Below are 19,480 nucleotides of genomic sequence, written 5' to 3'. Positions count from 1 at the left end.
TGTCCCTCGCACGACACCCCGTATACCGTGTTCACGCGCCATCGGCGACGCGTCTCTCTCTCTCTCTCTCTCTCTCTCTCTCTCTCTCTCTCTCTCTCTCTCTCTCTCTCTCTCTCTCTCTCTCTCTCTCTCTGTCTTTCTTTTTCTTTTCCTTTTTCTTTTCTCTCTTTCTCGTAAGGGGGCTTGTTTTCGCCGGCGATCTCGAGGATCAACGGGCCGATAACTCTATTATATTTCACCGGGCGGCGAGGGAATTTCTCTCGTGAAATCGTGCGGGAATGGAATCGTGCCGCCGAATCGCCACGCTGAATCAAGAAATGTCGATACAGTCGGTTCCGATATGAACCATTCCGCCGATCCATTGAGATTTGTTCGTCTGTCTCTTTGGAGAAGCGTGCTCCCTCCGATAGAGCGGAAAAACGGTAGTAATACGACCCTCACAGCACGCATGGGGTGTGAAGTCGTGTCCACGGGGTTACGTCGGGGTTGCGTTGCGGAAGGGCGAGCGCGTCGTGCAATACGCAGAAGGTGAAGGGAAGATTCATTCGTTCGATCGTATCGCTCATATCGTCGCGACCCCTTGCGAACGAGCGTAACGCACTCGTTTGACCCTTTGCCCCCGAGGAGCGCCGTAGCGGCTACGCCACTGGACATTTCTCGTAAAACTGGGAAAACGCTGCGGTGGAGCCGGCCCTCCAGCTTGAAATCAGCTTTAAGTTTAATCATGACTAATTTAGACTTGGATTCAGAACTCGAAGAGCACCGTTCTTGATTTTACGAGAAATTTCCGACGACGCGGCTATGAAGGAGCCCTTCGGGGCAAAGAGTTAAAAGAGATATGTGAGGCAAGGGAATAATTAAAATACATGTCCTCTCTCTTTCTCTTTCTCCCGCTCTCTTTTTTGTACACGGGGATAAACGGGAGATTCGCGCGCGTATGTATGTATATATATATATATATATATGTATGTGTGTATATATATATCGCGTGGCAACGTCACCGACGCTGAAAGGATGAAAGGATAACAACTTAATACCTCTGATCGCGTCGATCATTCGTCCATTCACTGTCAAATCCCGTGTAATCTCGTAACAGTCGTAAAAACGCTACGGACAAGCTTGTTACGGGATGTGTAATACCCGCTAAATGACCCGTCCGCTGGTCGATATACGCACCGATTGATAGGCTATTTTTAGCGGACGTAAAGTCGCTTTTAGACAGCTCGTATTTATACACGTCGGACAGACGTCGTCCGGTATCGTCGTCGTCGCCGCCGCCGCCGCCGCCGCCGCCGCCGATCGATACAGCTGTGACGATCGCGCGGCCGCTCGTAAATAAAATGTAAGGCGAATGTAAAACGCGTCCAAGCCGATATTACGCGCCGTGTGTCGCGCGAGCGCGTTCTCGTGCCAACTCTCGTACTCCCCGTATAACACACCGAGTATACTCTCGTACCACTCGCCCTCACCCCCGCGTCCCTCGCACCCTCTCGGCCGGTTGCTTATATCCGCCGGTCTGGTCTCTCTCTCTCTCTCTCTCTCTCGCTCGCTCGCTCGCTCTCTCCCTCCCTCTCGTCCTCTGCCCTCCGCCGCTGCAGGCTCGAAACGGCAGTAAACCCGGTCCTCTATAGCCGATCATAAAATAGTTACAGCTCGCCCTCGCCGCCTTTCGCGCGGAGAGACCCACACGCACACATACACACACGCTGAAAAGACGTGCGTATTACAAACACAGTCATTCATACACTGAAATACGTGCGTAAATGTGGCCATCCGCACGCTAAACGCGTACACGCGAATAAGGCCATTGCTAATATACGCGCGATCGCGCCGGTGTAGCTGGTCACACACATTGATGTGCGACACACACACACACACACACACATATTTGCGCTTGCGGGCACACGTGCATACGCACGTGTACTCGTCGCGCGCATACGTGCGACCGATGGCAGTGGTTGAGCACATGCGTGCGTGCGTGAGTGAGTGAGTGAGTGAGTGAGTGAGTGAGTCTCTCGCTTTATCATTTCGAAATTGCCGGCGATCCGCGATTGTTCCTCCGCAAATTGCGTTCTAGGTACCGCGTACCTGAGTGTCCCTAAGAGGGAGAGGGCTGCGCGCGCGGTTATCGTCTCCGATAACGATCGCCTGTCTGTCGGCCGATAAAAATTCGCCCGAGGTCGGGGCCCGGCAGGCATCCGCGATCCCAGCCGGGCTCTTAACCCCGCGTCCTTATAGATCCTCTCGCTCGTGCGCTGGCTTTTACGAGCACGCGCTCGTCGCGGTGCATTGCGTGATGCGAAACGAGCGAGATTCGGAGTAAATGGAGAACGGTAATTAGGAGCCGAGAGCACGCCTTGAACGTGCAAGGACGCTCCAATGTATGCGCGAGTCCTGGCGAGAATATATCGATTGTGATCCTGGCGCGTATATATCGCGCGAATAAGAGCGAGGCTCTCCTGAATTTCTCGGGAAACTCCAGAAACTACGAGCTGCGCCTTTCGGCCTGAGAATCTCAATCTTACGAGAACTCTATCTCGCGAATGTTGAAAGCTGATGTAATCGTCGTGATCCGATCGATTCGTCGATCGACTTTTAGAATCTTCGATTTAGGACTTTTTTCGTACACGTCAAAAGATAGATTGATGAAAGAGAAAAAGAACGTGAGACCCCGCTCCCAACGCCATTACAGTGGCTTCCGATTGTGAAAAAGGGCGTTTTTCGAGTTTTCTAAAAAATCATGGCGCACTCTCGAGGATTAGAAAGATCGTAGAATTTTGACGAACAAACGCGTGACAGACGGAAAAGCGCTTCGACATGTCGCGAATACGCGTCCTGGCGGGAAAAAAGGCACTCTGCAAAGTCGTCGTGAGAAGCTCGGAAGAAAGTTCCACGCCAATTCCGCCGACTGCCGACGCTCGCTCTATAGCAAAGACGCTACGCAATCCTGAATGATTGATCGTCCTGATGGGAATCCAAACGGACGGCCGATCGAGCCGTTTTAAGGGCTTTAATACGCGATGATGCCGAAGCGGCGGCAACGGCGGTCGTAGGAAAACTTCGCCTACTCGCTTATAGCGATTTTCCGCCGCAGTCTATAGACCCGCCGCAATAGCGCAAGAAACAATACACAAGCAGCGACCGGGAACAAGATATCGAGCGCTGCAAATGATTTCAGCCGTGCCGGCGCGGGCGGTATCGTTATTTCGATATTTCAGATAAATTCCACTCACGCGTTTAATTGTCGCCAATTTAACGACGATACTGTTCAAATAATACCATATCTCGCAATTAGCGTTTACATTGTTCTGCAGACTGATCTATGCACTGCTACGTATTATATGCTCGCATGACAAAATGAGTCAATATTTGTCCTAAGCTACCTCGCTGCAATGTACTTGCCCTGTTTCTTAATTTAAAACAAAAAAGAGATAGGTGACACTGGACGAACAGACGTATGACTGCTGTTATACGTTATTTAGCGGTCTTACAGCGTTATTCGGACTCTTTTGCCATTAAGCTCCTCCGTCGGCGAAAATATAATACACTCGAGAGCGTTCGCATTTGAGATCATCTGGAGCTAACATGTTCATGTTAATAAGGCTGGTGGTTTTTTCGAAAGTTCAGCCGATACTTCCTGCGTAATGATCTGTAATTTTGCTCTCTCTCTCTCTCTCTCTCTCCCTCCCTCCCTCCCTCCCTCCCTCCTCCCTCCCTCCCTCTCTTACTCTTTCTCCATCTGTCCGTACCGGACGTTTCATTGTAATAATTTCACCGTAATAACCGCGATAATGATAACACATTGTCGGTGCGTTATTATTCGCTGAAATTTATTACACTATCCATCCAACCGTCAATTTCGCCGCGATAACGGCCGCGAGAGCGAGCCCTCCGCTTCCCTCCGCCGACCCGGAATTCCCGATGCTGTTGTTACCCCCGCCTTCCGTCGCCACCGCCGCTGCCGCTGCTGCTGCTGCTGCGGCGCTTTTCCGCGTCGGGAAAGCGCGAGCGTGAAAGTCCAATTTGAGCTCTCGAAATGTTGAAAGGAATTGTTCGATCAAACGCTCGCGGCAGGGCGGTGCGTTGCGCCACGCGCGTACACACGCGTTCATCACACGCGCGGATCAACATCGCGCACGACGAACGAGGGCCCTTCAAACGTGTATTGCACGCGTACATCTCGCTACTGTGTGTACGTGCGTGTGCGCACCTCGATTCTTCGGTTTTATCCCCGCTTTTTACGCGCAGATTTTCGCGATCTTCATGACGACGTGTATGCGCGCGCGTGCGTGTGCGCGTACACGCGCGTACATTTCTCCGCTCAGGCCGACGAAACTCTCGTCGGCTTGTTCCACCGCGAAGGACTGTTCATTCATCGCTGTTGCGCGCGAATCTCATTAGAATCGGTCCGCGCGGAAATCAAAGCGGCAATTGTCGGAACGAGTCGCCGTCGTTTCATCTTGTCGCCGGGATACGACGAAGCGACTCCGTCGAACGGAGAGAGACGCGATAAAACCCTTGTGCAAAAGTAATGTCGCGCGATAAAATTCGACGCTGGCATTTTTACCCACCTTTTGTGATGCTCCCCGGTTCACTCAGTCGCGCAGCTGCCGTCGTTAGGTCGGCCGACAAGTTCGAATCGGCTTCTCTCGGTCGAAATTGAACTCGATTGCGGATATTCGAGACGGAAACGGGTCGCTCATCGACCAAGTATTCGCCTACGATACTTTACCGGCGTTTCGGCGACGGAACGCCGCTGCGCGGGTGTTATCGGGGTCATTAATAACAATAATCATTTAACAACGCGTCCTTTACTAACTATCACAACGAGAGAACACGAAATAACACGAGGAATGGAAGTAAAAGAAAGATAAGTAAAAAAAATATAAAAACTGCTAAAACAAACAAAAAAAAACTGCTAAAACAAACGGATTATTTTGAAACGCGCAAGTGCGAGAAACGATCGTGTGAAATGACGGGTGAACAAGTACTGAAAAGAATTACCGCACGTGTCGAGCGAATCGAGCTGACCGGATATGCTCGTTGTCTCTCTTTGATTATCTCTCTCGGACGTTTACGACGCGTCGCGCTCGGATGTCCGAGCAACGACGATGTCTTGTGGATACGCCGCGTTCCGTTCTCGAAACTTTGATATACGCCGGAGTACGACATCGGTTTTTTTGTTTTGTTTTCTTTATTACCGCGGCAACCTGCGCAAGCATCGTTGGCGAGGCTCCAATATTCTTCTCCTCCTGTTCTCTCTCTCTCTCTCTTTCTCTCTTTCTCTCTCTTGCAAACTGTCACGTCTCGTCTCGCCCCGCTGCCCTCTCGCTGTCGTCTTCGTCGTCGTAGTCTTTGTCATGTTCATCGTCTTCGTCGTCGTAACACGACGAAATAGTTTCGCGTCAGAACAATGCCGCGATTACGTCGGTCCGTGTGCATTGTACATTATGAGAGGTAACACGCGCGCGCGCACGCGAGCGCGCCGCTTCTGTAATTATGGAAACCAAGCATAAACTCCGCGATTTGCATTTCAAACTACCATTGTAATCCCAGGGCCCGACGGGGCGAGCGCGCTCTCGTTCCTCCGCACGCTTTTACCTCCTTCTCTCTCTCTCTCTCTCTCCCCTCTCTCCCTCTCTCTTCCTCCTTCAACCCCGTCGACTTTATCCTCCTCTGCACGAGATGCCTCGAAATTGCCGTCCTTTACCCTCAGCTATGGATTCCACGAACAATTTCGTATCATTTTTCTTTCGCGAGATAGGGACAGAGAGAGAGAGAGAGAGAGAGAGAGAGGGAGAGAGAGAGAGAGAGAGAGGAGAGGGGGAGGGCAGGGAGGAAAAAGGATACCGAGTGATTCTCGAGATTTAGGCTGAACCGGCCGAAATTAAAAGTAGAGCCTCCTCGAGGGTTCGACTCTGCGGGATGAAGACGTGTGAAGAACAAAGCGCACGTTGTCTTCTACGCGCGATTAATCTCGCGCGGTGTTCGTGCGAAAATTCACGAGAATGACGATGCTGCGCGACCGAGAGCCGTCGCCCAACGGAACGAATCGCGATAGCTTTCGCCCCCTCCCCCCTCCGGGAGTCTCCGATTTCGAAAGGAGAGATTTCGAGAGAGGAAAGAAAGTAGACGCGACGATTCTCGGGCAGAGTCTCTCACTCGCTCGCTGTTGTCAACTCTCTTTGTCTCTTTTTCTCTCTCTCTCCCTCTCTCTCTCTCTCTCTCTCTCTCTCTCTCTCTCTCTCTCGATTATCCGCATTAATACGTCCTGGCGCATTCCGCCAGCCGGTCCGTAAATGCGTTTCCGCAGTAGATTTTATTTCCCGGCCGGGCAAAATGCCGGCGGAGCGATAACGCCGATAAACTCGGTCGGATTAATGCATGACGCGCGCGCATGTGTCGCGGAGTTATCTAAAGGTCGATTCACGCGGGACTTGTGGTATCAATATAAATTTTCCCTTCGTATTCGCCCTTCCCATCCTCCCTTCCCGTTTTTCTCTCCTTTTTTCTGCGCGCGCGCGCATAAGCCACGCGCGAATAAAACGTCAGGCCGTAAGCCGAACTAATCCAATTTGGGATCGAATTACGACGATAACGACTACTCTCGATTTTATGCTCGCGCTGGATTTTTTTATCGAGTGCTGTTCTCTCGTGGGAACGACGAGAAGAGAGATAGAGTGAGGGGAAGGGGGGGACAAAGAGGAGTGTCGTGAACGAGCGTGTGTGCGAGTTTCGCCTGTAGCGGCTGTGCGAAAATCATGCCGCGTAAACGGTACCTTAACGTGCTAATGACGGATTTATCGCGGCATCAGCGATATTTAAACCACCCGACGGGCCAGCCACGGGGCTGGAGGGGGGGAGGAAGCAGGTGTGAATAAATGAAAAATCCGGCGGCGCCGATATTTCGACGCGGGAAAAAGTTACGCGGACCGGACGCGCAGGTCGAAATTGTATTCGTTAATTAGCACGTTATTTATGCGGGGCATCGCTAATTGCTTTCAAAGCTCCGACCCACGCGCGCTCTCTCTTTCTTTCCCCCCCCCGCTAGCGTACACGTCCCCTCGCGCTCGCGCTCGGCGCGATTTTGTTTTCCGAAATGGAAATTTGTTTGCATTGGGCCGCGAAAATTACTGGCAACCGGCGAGAGCATTCATTTAGCGGACATCTCGCTAATTGCTTTTAAACTCGGTGCGGCGAGCCGGTTTACGGCTAGTTCTGCACATATTATATACTTAAGTACGCGCGCGTGCGTCGCACATACTGAAAATGTACATGATCGCACAATCGTAACGATGATAAAAGCAACGACAACGATGTCGATAACGATAACGCGGAACAACGTCCGGTATTCCCGTACGTGTAGGCCTTCGGCGGCGTATTCCGCGGCTCGACGAAATATTATATTTATCGTGTAAACATCTTCTCGATTCTTTTAGGCTATTTTATTATCTTTTTATTAAAATTTCGCGGCATTAAGCTTTGTGTTTGTCGACGAAAATCCATTCAAGACCACTTATCCGAGATCACGTAAAGTACACCGAAATCCACGATGATAGAACGTGAGTAATTTTCAAAAGTTCACTCTCCGAAAGAGCGAAGGGGCGAAGCGAGAGAGACAGAGAGAGAGAGAGAGAGAGAGAGAGAGAGAGAGAGAGACGGAGACGGAGGGATGGAGAAAATCGCATTGGGTGAAAATGAAAAGCACTCGCGACGGAAATCCGTTGACGATCGAGGAGCAATTTGCGGTGGGAGAAAAAGGAAAGAAAATAGGAAACAGGAGGGAACGCACGGCGCCGACGAAGACGCGGGAAACACGCACGCTTCGCGCAGCTCGCGGGCATGAATCACAATCGATATGCAGGTAGCCCGCGCACGAGCGCGACACGTTCGCAATTTCCAATGACACGACACGGTAGACGCGCACGGTACGCGAAAATCAATCTTTAACGCTCTCCCTGTCTCTGTGTTTCTCTCTCTCTCTCTCTCTCTCTCTCTCTCTCTTTCTCTCTCTCTGTGTGTGTGTGTGTGTCGGGGACTCGCGTTTCTATTTGCGAGCCGGTGTAAACCGCCGGAACCGCGTTTCCATCCGGCGAGATATGCCGGCCGATATTTCCATAAACAGCGAGCGAGCTCTCGATGATGCACGCGCGCGCTCTCGCGACCACGTTAATTGGGTCTCCTCTAATTGCTTTTATATCCTCGGCTGCGTTTCGTCGCGCCTCGAGCCATTTCGCCGAGTGCATTTTCCACGGAGATTCGCCCGCCGTCGCCACGGCCTATGTGTGTGTGTGTGTGTCTAGTAAGCGGATTATATCGATTTCCGAAATGAATGCGGTACCATCCCGTCGCCCGACAGGACCGCAGCGATATTTCGCGACGGCCGACGGCCGCGGGTATTTTCGGCAAGCCGGAAATTCCGGCCGATGCCTCGTTAACACCTTGTTGATCGCCCGGTGAAATGGCTCGTCGCTGTGTGTGTCGCGAGCGGTGTCGAATCGCGGTGCGCCGCCGAAAATAACGTCGCGGACATACAGGACGACGGACCGTGCGAAAGTACACGGATTTAATCATCGGAAAACCGGAAGCGATCAGGTTTGCCGCGAGTCACGGCGACGTGTCGAACGCCGTGGCAGCGCGCCCGAAGTTCACCTCGCGTCGTGTAAACATGAGAGGATAGATATTAAACGCACACCTGGTACATGGTATTGATTACCTCGGAGACAGGGAGGGAAAAAAAGAAAGAAAGAGAGAATTGCTCTTTGCAATCGAGCGCTCCCGATTGTTTCGGCCGCTTTGCTCCGGCGTTTTGAGAGCCGCCGTACTGGCGGCGGGGGGGTGAATTACTCGTGCTGGAATAACTTGGTGAATTCGCGACGCGAAGGAACTCTCAGCGGCCGCGCAACGTCCGACGGTGGTCCTGCTGTCGCGTGCGATCCGTTCTCGTGTGGACTCGCGAGTCCGTGTCGTCGTTAGAATGTCGTCGAGACATTCGTAGGCGTGCCGAGAGCATTTGGCCGCTGGAGGGACAAGTCCCTGGACATACGGGACTATCTCAGTCTAATTACGAACGGTATACATCGGCTGCTGTAATTGCGCTAGTTGACGCTCACAGTGGTAGCGTCCGCTAAACATCGACGACGACGGACGAGAGTGATCGCCTCGGCAGCGACGGAGAAATTGATCTATTAACGCGGTTCGGGGATCTAACGAGCCTGCTCGTGTGTTCGCGTTATATTTCTTGCCGTTAGAGATTTCCCAACGGGGCGTTGCGGAAACTTTAATAATAGCCGAGTAATATCGCCGGACACGGAGGGAGGGGGGCATGTTTGGCCGAATGAGCCAATTTCCCGGTGAAACGTGAACTTCTCTTCGGAACGTTCCGATTGAAAATATCAAAATTCCATCCAAGTTAATCGGGAATCTTGATTATTTCAGATCGAATACTGATAACTTTGACCGGGATTTCTAAAGCGTTGATATTTCAGCAGAAAATTGCTTTTCTGCTTCGAGCAAATTAACGTGACGTGATCACCAGTGTGAACTGAAATGTTAACGAATCAGGACTTGGGATTACGAAGACATTATTTAGTCGATTTTTGTGACTTTTGTTACGTTCTCATCGAGTCGACGCACAGACAGAGAGAGAGAGAGAGAGAGAGAGAGAGAGAGAGAGAGAGCGGAGTTGCCTCAGCGAAAAATCGCCCCTTTAACGCAACAAAGATCCCTAAAGTGTCTAAATCGCATGTTATTTCTCGGCGTCAGAATCGGAAAGACGTGTGTTGCATCGAAACTTCGATTGTACCAAAACATGTGAGATATCACTCACCGTTGGACGAATCTTCTCTGTTGCAGGACATGTCCGACGTGTGCGTTGGGACCAGTGTGGGGACCATTACAGAGCCGGAGTGTTTGGGGCCCTGCGAGCCCGGCACCTCCGTCACCCTCGAGGGCATCGTTTGGCACGAGACTGAAGGAGGTGAGGACCTATTACGGCTTAATTCGCCCATTTGCCTTCGCGGAGTCCGCGTGTCCTGCCTCTTCACTCTTCCTCCTCCTCTCCCTCCTCCTCCTCGTTAACTCCTTAGCCGCCTCTTGGTTTAGGAGGCTTGAAGAGGGATTACGGACGGAGAGAAATCGATCCTACGAGCAAAAGGGAGAGCTCGAGCTGAGTCAGCGAAGAAATTAAACGGGATACGTGTATCTAACGACATTCTCCTTAATCGCGGTAATTCCGCGCCCTCTCCCACTTCCGCCGAGAGAGATGCGTGTCCATCTTTATCGAGACGTGATCGATAAAGCCAATTATCGAGTCTCTCCGCACTTCGGCGACACATCTGACAGAATAGCGCGGACAATCGCGCGAGCGTGCGCGCGCGCGCTATCGTTTCCCTCAAGCTCCTTTTTTAATGAATGCTGAATTAACGAGCCGTCCACCACTTTTAACGGCTCGTTGAGAACGCGGCTCGGGGACTCGAACCGGCAGCGTGAACGGATGCCGATGAAACAAGAATAATCGCGCTTAAAGACCGCTAACGGCTTCTCTCTCCTTCTCTCTCCGTCTCTTTTCCTTGCGGTCGCATATTCCATGGTTACTCGCTTGTCAAATTTGCCCTCGTAAAGTTTACCGCGCTGTCGCCTCGAGCTGTTCGGTCATAAAGGTCATATACATAGTACTTATTGATTTATCGAATTCCCGCGATCCGCGATCCCGCCGAATAACAGTAATAACGCTAATGGACGCTCGCTCGCTCGCCGAGTCGCGTTATTATTATGGTAATCAGTGTCGTGGGGGGGGGGGCAGCCGCAGGAGCATCTTCCGTCGTTCGGCGGGATCTCCGCCGCCCACTTGTTTTCCCGGGGTATTAAGCAATACATCGAGCGTCGTCGGAGTTGCTACGCGAAAAGGCGGCTCGCTCGCGCGCGCTTCAACGAGATGCCGTGGAAAAGCCGGGTTGCGATTTCCCCTGCGATCCCCCCCCCCCCCCGCGCTGGAGAAACAGTTTCTCGCGCTTTGCAACTGTAATTGCACATGAAAGACGCGCGACCGTCCGTCAATGGCCGCGTTCAGCAGAAAAAGCTGCTTACTAAGCGCTTAGTAATTATCATTTCTGATTGGTTCATTCCCCTGGATTTGTTAAAGATCTAAAAGACTACTCCAATCATAGATAATAATCACTAAGCGCTTAGTAAACAGCTTTTTCTGCTGAACGCGCGGCCATTGTCACCGAGTGTCCCGTTGACTGGGCGCGACTAAGCGTCGGCTCGCTTGTAGAAACTACGGCTGTTATTCATATTCGACGATTGAGTGATTCGAAGCTTCGACTACCGAAGCTTCGTACAAAAATATTTAAAGTTTGAAAGAATCGAAGATACTCGAAGCTTCGAATACCGAAGCTCCTCCAAAAAAAATTTAGTCCGGGCGCTGGTGACATCTGAGTATAAAGTTTTAGGTTCGATATCTTCATGTTTTCTTACGTTTTTTGATGCGCTAAAACGAAATTTCTTGGTCACGAAGTCGAAAAACGGTGAGTTCTTTTTTGTTATTAACAATTTTGTGCAAAAAGTCGCTATTTTATCATTTTTTTCATTATGAAGCGTAAATTTAAAGTAAAAGTGAACTTATAATTCAATTTTATGACAAAAAATGTGTAAGAATCATCTATAACATATACAGTTTGCTATATTATAATCCTATAAATAATAAGAATATTTATTAAGACATTGAATCTGATGATAGTTCGCCCAAAGTGTCTTGCATCTTTACGGTTTTCTTTTGGCGAACTGCGTTTAGTTACTTATGAATTTTTTTTATTATTTTCTTTTATTACACATTATAAAATTATTATCTGTCATACATATTTATTTATAAAATTATATCTAATATTGTAGAAAATCGGATGAGCTATTTTAGCCGATTGTGTTCCTTCATTTCTTCGAATCCTTCGAAGTTTTCATCATTCCTTTGGTGACTTCGAAGTTTCGAATGTTCGAAAGTTCCTTCATTTCTTCGAATCCTTCGAAACTTCGAATATTCGAAGGTTCCTTCGTATTTTCGAATCTTTCGAAGCTTCGAATATTCGAAGGTGTTGAAAAGTAAGAGCCCTAGTAGAAACGAAAGGATTCGTGTGTAGGAGGTTTTCGCTTGATCAATTGCCCTAATTGCGTCAACTGACTTTTAATACAACCGAACGCTCAGACGGACGTTTTCGGTCGCGGCGACAGAGATCCTCCCGTCTGCTCTAGAGGTACAACTTCTCTCGAAGTCTTCGGCTTCGAAGCTTCGAAGCATCGAACCTTCGAAGTTGCAGTCTTCGAACTTGGAAATTTCAAGAATTCGAAGGTGTTCGGGAATCGAACCACGAGGTGGACGAGCGGAATGTAAAATATATGACTGACAAGAAAACATAGGGAACTCAGAAATTCAAAAAATTATGAAACCTTGTGTGGAAGTAAAGTGGTTCATCCGTAATGCAAAACTATTTTTTGTTCGTGCGGAATTCCAGTCTGAGGGGAGTGAAACCCCACCCTTCGAAAAAATATTATAAAACCATTTTCATTTTTAGTATATCTTTCAAAATACGAGGCATATGCAAAAATGGCTTATATGAAAGTTGTAGTGTATTTCATACTCTTTGCAACTGTGTGTTCAGATTTTACAAAATTGAAAAATTTTTGAAAACCCCCTCCGCCCTCCAATTTTGCAATTCGGACTGGAATTCCGCACGAACAAAAAATAGTTCTGCATTACGGATTGACTACTTTATTTCTACACAGTTTCATAATTTTTTGAATTTCCGGGTTCCCTATCTATCCTTGTGAGATGGTCCAGCACGCAGTGCATGCATGCAGAAACAAAGAGCGCGCAGGTTCGGAAACAACCGCCCCGCATCCTTCGAAGCTTCGAATATATCGAATCTTCGTAGACTAGTCTTCGAAACTTCGGCATAAAAAACTTCGAAGTTTCGAAGCTGACGTCGAAGAGTAACAGCTCTAGTCTGCTCCCCATTCTCTCGCATCAGCTGACATTTTTCCAGCCGTGTACATAATTGCACACGGAAAGGAACAGAGCTCGGTTAGTGCAACGGAATCCCCGCCCGTTGCCCGGGGACCGAACCGGGAAAACCTGCAGCCTGTTGTGAGATCGGGCAGATTCCTGCAGGAGGTTTCCGCTCGGCCAATTGCTGGCAGTTATCTCGACTGAGTTTCATTACAGCCAAGAACGTTCAGACGCTCAGAATGTTCTCGCTCGCGCTAACAGAGATATCGCTTCTACGTTGCCGAGTATTTCGTTAGGTACACGATGAACCGCGAAATTTTCCTCCATGTTCAGGCAATTATGGCCGGGAGGGCTGTATTTCCGCGAGAAAAAGTTGCCGTGCTTTCGGCGATAGTAATCTTGTACGCGTATATTGCGCTCTACGATTTTTCCGTGAATGCGAAAGAAGAGACGCGGTTGGCCGGAGAAATGAACGCAATTTCGGTAGGATTAATCACAGTTCTTCTCTCCGTTTCGGAACGAACGATAATCGGCTGCGGGTTTCCAGGGAGAAAGAAGGAAAAAAGGAGAAATCGCACGAGCGCCATTTCGCGGTTCTCCGAAAATTCGCTTTGAAGCGAACGCGGAACGTTATTTACCCGACGGCGTGAAACGGAAACGTTATTACCTCGGCTGATGTTTTAATACGAATCGTTAACTTTTTCGTTTTACGCGTCGCTGTGCCGCAACGTTCCGCTCGCGATATTAATCGCAATTAATTACATTTCTCTGTTTGCGATGTTTCTCCTCTCCCTCTCTCTCTCTCTCTCTCTCTCTCTCTCTGTGCGCGCGTGTGTGTGTGTATGTGTGTGTCTTTTCTTTTTCTCATCACTAGCGCGGATGATATCCAGCCGGAATTTTTGACACCGCGAACATTTTTCGTCCGCGAAGCGGTTTTAATCTTCATATGTCCGCCGAAAACGAGTAGATCGATCTCGACTTATGTAAATTCGCGTGACAAACGTCGCAGATGGGACAAGGGGCAAAGCGAAAAACCCAATATCGCGGGAGATGCATAATGGATCCCACGTCGAATTCGGGACGAGACGTTTTTGTAACGGAAAGAGCAAGAGAGAGAGAGAGAGAGAGAGAGAAAAGGGGGAGATTCAAATGGCAGACTAATAAAATAATCCGCAGTTGCCTAGCGCAGTCAGTAGTAAAAATAGGATGAAGTCTTGTTCTTTGTTTAATCCCACACTGTTTCCGGCGCAGCGGAGGGACAAGGGGGAGGGCTGATGAGTCTGATCGTTATTTAAATTCCGATTTTCCGAGTTAATTCCATTTTATTCGGAATTAATAAGTTATCCGTATGGAATTGGTAATTCCGACTGTATTTTACAACACGGCGATGTGCCATCTATCTCTCCCTCTCTTCCTCGCTCTCTTTCTCTCTCTCTCTCTCTCTCTCTCTCTCTCTCGCGCGCATATTATACGAATAAATAATAGTGCGCCGTCGTGTCGTGATGGCGGTGGCGGTTATAGCGCTGGTGGTGGTATCGGTCGAATAAAAGTGCGTGTATCTCGTCTCGTGTCGACTGAAAATAACTAGCGTCGATAACCAATCAATCGTTTGCCCCGGGTAAACATTCGGAGAGAGAAAAAGAGAGTGAGCTGTGCCAGAGCGGGTTGTAATAGGAATAGCACTCGATCGATCTTGTTGCTGTTGGAACGATTCGGGAGTTATAAATATCCGCCCGATACTCTGACGGCGGAAAGGTCGAGGGAAATAAAACTGTTGCAGCGTCGCGCGAGTTCATCATTTTGTTTGCCGTCATTGCGCGCGCATACACAAATACACGTACACAAACACGCAATTGTAATAGCATTTAATATAACAGAACGACCGTGTGCGCGCATATGTGTTTCACTTCAAAATATTTGTATATTATGCCTTCTCCCCGTGGATTTCCCCCCTCTCCCTTGGTCATTTACCCTGCCATTTTATTTCTCTGTATGCGCCGCATTCCGCTATTATGTCTCCCTATGACGCTCGGTCATTAATTTAACTCAATCGGTGGACATTAAACGCAACCCACATTTTGCGCGATAATAACCACCGCGGCTCTCGTCGGCCCTTGATCTCCGAATTGTTTGCATGCCCTGAGAGCCTGTTTTTGTTGCATTGCGTGCACTTGATTCAGCCCGTCGAGACGACATTTGTCAGAGACGCAGTCATCACGCGAGGAAAGAGAGTGAGAAGAGAAGGAGGACGAAGGAGCGAAAATTAAAACTCAACGCACACGCGCATCGCTGGGAGCGTTTATCGTAACGTCGCATCGGAACACCGCACTGTCATGCCGCGGCGTTTTCAACCGGTAACGAGCGAGCGCGATTAGAATAATCGGCGGTGGAAACAGCCGTAATTGGGCCGGCGGGGCGAGCTTATTAAAACCATTTGGACGGTTAAAATAGCGGTAACTCGATAACGATCGCGTTCACGGAGTAATGCAGATTAATTTATCCGGGGCTTAAGCTCTCATGCTCGTTAGCATATGTTCCGTAAGCTGAACGATCGCCGCGGCTTTACGACTCGTGCGCGTCGCGCTAGGCCGAATCGTTAATTCGATCGTTGCGTGCGGCGCGTGCGCGCGCAACGCGATAAATATTCTCGCGATGCGAGTGCGTGTCGCTCACGGAGGAGACCTATGAAGATTCTCGCAGACGTGATTTATATCTTCTTTTGGAATTGGAGATGTGGGCTTCTCAGCCGAGTCATTGCCATTGCGGACGTGATGCGTCACTTGAGTTATGCTGCGGTCGAAATATTCAAGAGTAGCTTCGAGTTGAAGCGCGAGCTTGTCTCACGTGAGAGGCACGCTTGAAATAACGACTATAATTGAAGCTATAATCGACTGCAGCCTGTAAACAGAGCAGAGTCTCTTTTAGGTAATTATTAACAGTCGTTGTCTGAAGCGCAGAGCTCGTCTCACGAGAGATGTTCAAGTCTGAACTTAGAGGTAGATCCGAGTCCCTCGTTTGAGTCACATGATGATACACGCAATGACGTTACGCAACGTGCAACAATCTCGATTCCACTGAAAGACTCACATTAAACTCCAAAGTCAAACACACGAGTGTCTCACTCGAAACGAGTTTGAAGTAACGACTATTTATACAGCGGCAAAGTCCGAAATCTGCAAAGTTGACTCGCCGCGTCATATTGTTTGCGACTTCGAGCGACTTTCAATCGACTCGTCCTTGCGCGTCGCTGAAAGTGCGCTTACGATATAAAAGGACGCCTTCGATAAATTGCATAAAACACGAACGAACGGTTGGCTGAATTAAGAGCTGTCGGGCAAATTTTCATGACGATATACGTGATTGCGAATACTCGTAAATTATTCCAGCGCTTTACTCAACCTTTACACTGAATTTTATGCAGCGAACACTGCGACATGCGTCTGTGTGTGTGTGTGTGTGTATTTATAAGTACTAAATCCTTCTAAAAATCCATCGTCCTCCTCAAACAACGAACTCGCGAGAGCCATTTTGACTTGTCGCGATTTATCGAGAGCGTCTCGTACCTTTCCGAGCCGGGCTCGCTCTGTTCATGGAACGCGCTTTTCATGTTTCCCATGATTCGCCGCGCGCATAAGAGGATTCGTTTGCAACTGCGCTCTGATTAAAGGCTTTTCTTACTTTTTCGACCCGCTCTACCGCGTGATCCGAAAGTTCACGGCTGTGGCTCTCGTGTTTCCCTCCTTTTTTCCCTCGCATTTTCCTTTTATACCGTCCGCATAATAACGCGCCGCGACATAACGTGATATAATAATGCATCGCGGCACGGTTCGCACGCGAGATAAAGCTGAACGTGGAATGAAATTAAAACTATAAGTCCGGGAGAGAAAAACGTGCGCGCGCGTTCCAGCGGAATAATCCATCCCGCCGCGCGCGCGGACGAGCGTAATTAATTATAATTTCGCTGATAGATAATCTCCCGCGAGGAAGTTCCCTCCCTCCTCCCACCTTCGTTAAGTCATCGTCGCATGCTCCAACGATGATTTCGATACGCGAGCATGAGCGATCGCTGCAAATTACAAAGAAGGCCCGCACGCCACGAATAGCGCACACGCGAGCGCATATTTCGTTCACTCGCTCGCTCGTTGTCGCTTCGTTTGTATTCGTGACAAAACGCACAAGCGACAGGCTGGTGCGCGCGCGCGCGCGTGCGATGCAAACGTGAATGTAAATCCCGTAAAACACGAATGAACGTTTAAACGTATGTACATGCTCGGAGGGAATTTTTCTGCCGGATATTAGCATTCGTAAACTGAACAGGGTACTCCGTGCGACCGGGATAACATTCGTACCGTTCGCGAAATATTCCAGGTATGGAGGAGTTATCCTTACGGTACAGTCGATAGCAGAAAGATCGCGATACATTCGCCTCGATGACGTTCCGAACGGCGCTTCCGGTTCCCAACGGGGAGATCTATTTTCCGAGAGTTATTAACAGCCGATTCTCCTCTCGGGGTTATACGGACGCGAATTGCGGAAACTCGTTTGAAAAGGAAAGAGAAATGCCAGGAGCCATCGAGTGTGCGTACGTATACGATAAATTCCCCGTACCGTCAGATTAAAAGATACCCGAACGAACTGCTAATTAATTGCCATAACAATTTAAATTAATTAAATTACTGCGGCATGTTACCAATTGCTGTAACATGTAACTAATTACTGCAACGTATAATTAATTGCGCTGTAGCAGCGTGCAGTCTCGCTTTAGTGGACAAGAATACATCGCGGTCGCGTGATACAGCGGAAAAAGAGTACATATTAGTTAATAAAAATTCTTTCCGCGCGGCAGGACGCTCGGAAACGAGCAAAACGAAAGGGAAGAATTTCCCATCCAACCCCCCCCCCCTGCGTGGCAAAATACCGAAGAGTGGGCGAATTCTTTTTGTCAATTTCAGCATGAACCTCCCATAAAATAGAACAAAGTTCCGTTTACTCGCGCGCGCGCGGACGCTTGCGTATGCGCGACACGCACGCGAGATATTCCGACCGAACGGCCGTGCGGAGGCGGATTATTAGATTCAGCCGAATTCTCGAGCCGCGTTCGAACGCACCACCGCCGCGGTCGCACGCAACACCGCGCGTACACACTTGTGCATGCCGTGCGGTGAGCTCCGCGCACACAAGACCGCGTGTTTCGCGCGCGCGCGCGCACACACACACACACACACACGTGCGTGCGCACGCTCATACGCACACCTGCTCGCTGACACAACACGGGTAAGGTAGCTTGTCAGACAGGTATTATATGTAATGCCGCGGTCGTAGTTGTCGTCGGGTTAAAACTACATCGTGACTCCCCGACTGTTTCACCCTCCCCGTAACCCCCCTTCCCTCGCGCTCTTGGCCTCTCCTCTCTTTTTGCCTCTTTTACCTTTTTGCCCTGTTCTTTCTACCTCTTTTCTCTCTCTCTCTCTCTCTCTCTCTCTCTCTCTCTCCCCCTCTCTCTTTCTTCCTCTGTCTTGCTCCCCCTCCCCTGCTCTTTTCTTCTTTTGCCTCGGCAGCGCCGAAGGTCTGCTTTATGATCGTTCCCTCGAAGGCGAGCCGAACGAGTAGCTGTTCCTCACCGCTGGATTCCCCTCCCGAAGCGAGGATAAATGAAAGGCCCATTATACGAGAGGGACCAAACGCGCTTCCACGTCAAAACTGAAAAATGGACTTCCGAAGTTTTCCCCTGGCGCGGCGGGGGAAAATGCTCGGTCTCTTTCGCTCGGCCGCTGCTTTCGCGCCGATCATTTGTACGATCCCCTAATGTGAAGTTTAATCCACTTAATATAAACGACTACCAGAGCCGAAGATGTAAGTACGCGCGAGAGCTCCGGGAAACGAGTCGAAACCCGGCTGCCGTTCATGCGGAAGCCGTCCAAAAGCGAGCGCGCGCACCGCGTCGTTTCTTTTTCCCTCTGCTCTTCTTCTTTTTCTTACGACAAGTTACGCGCTTCTGAATTCTCATGTCTTATGAAGCAGTTGCGTGGAAAAGAGCACGACGAGGTAAAACACGATACGGATGCGCAGAGCGTTATCGAGTGTAACGAGCGGACGCATGAGATGTTATACGAGACGAGAACGGAATTACCTTCTTTTAGAGATTGACTTTGACTTCGTGCGATCATCGACGCTCACGTAAGAGAACATGAAAAAGGGAAAGAGAGCGGGGGGAAAGAGAGAGAGAGAGAGAGAGAGGAGAGAAAAAGTTGCGAGACGAGCTGCATTAAACAAAGTGTGCCTTTCAGGATGCGTGAAAAGCTTGGTCGGCTGACGAGGCCGTTAATGTTTATCAAAGTGTCCGGCGATCTTCTTCTTCGCTTATTCTTCCCTCCGTCATCCGTCGTACTGGAAGAATATAAGCGACAACGTTGTGTAGCTAGACTCGAGGGCGGACTCGTAAATGGCCGTCCATAATGGCAGATTAGGAAGTCCATAAAT

The 19,480-nt window shown here is 49.6% G+C and overlaps 1 protein-coding gene across 7 annotated transcripts in view; it reads left to right on the top strand.

The window, feature by feature from the left end:
- LOC105187074 (zinc finger protein 608) overlaps positions 1 to 19,480 on the top strand; it is a 207,018-nt gene that overhangs the window by 165,834 nt on the left and 21,704 nt on the right. For 5 of the 7 annotated variants that reach the window (XM_025296571.1, XM_025296570.1, XM_025296573.1 and 2 more), the window contains exon 2: positions 9,856 to 9,979. The exons of the other annotated variants lie outside the window; for them this stretch is intronic. In XM_025296571.1, the coding sequence (XP_025152356.1) occupies positions 9,856 to 9,979 (124 nt within the window). The remainder of the gene's footprint in view (positions 1 to 9,855; positions 9,980 to 19,480) is intronic. 7 annotated transcript variants of the gene reach the window in all.

Source organism: Harpegnathos saltator, unplaced genomic scaffold (assembly GCF_003227715.2).
Source record: "Harpegnathos saltator strain DR-91 unplaced genomic scaffold, Hsal_v8.6 scaffold148, whole genome shotgun sequence".
NCBI lineage: Eukaryota > Metazoa > Arthropoda > Insecta > Hymenoptera > Formicidae > Harpegnathos > Harpegnathos saltator.
Note: the sequence above shows the minus strand (reverse complement) of the source record. Positions and strands in the feature narration are given on the sequence as shown.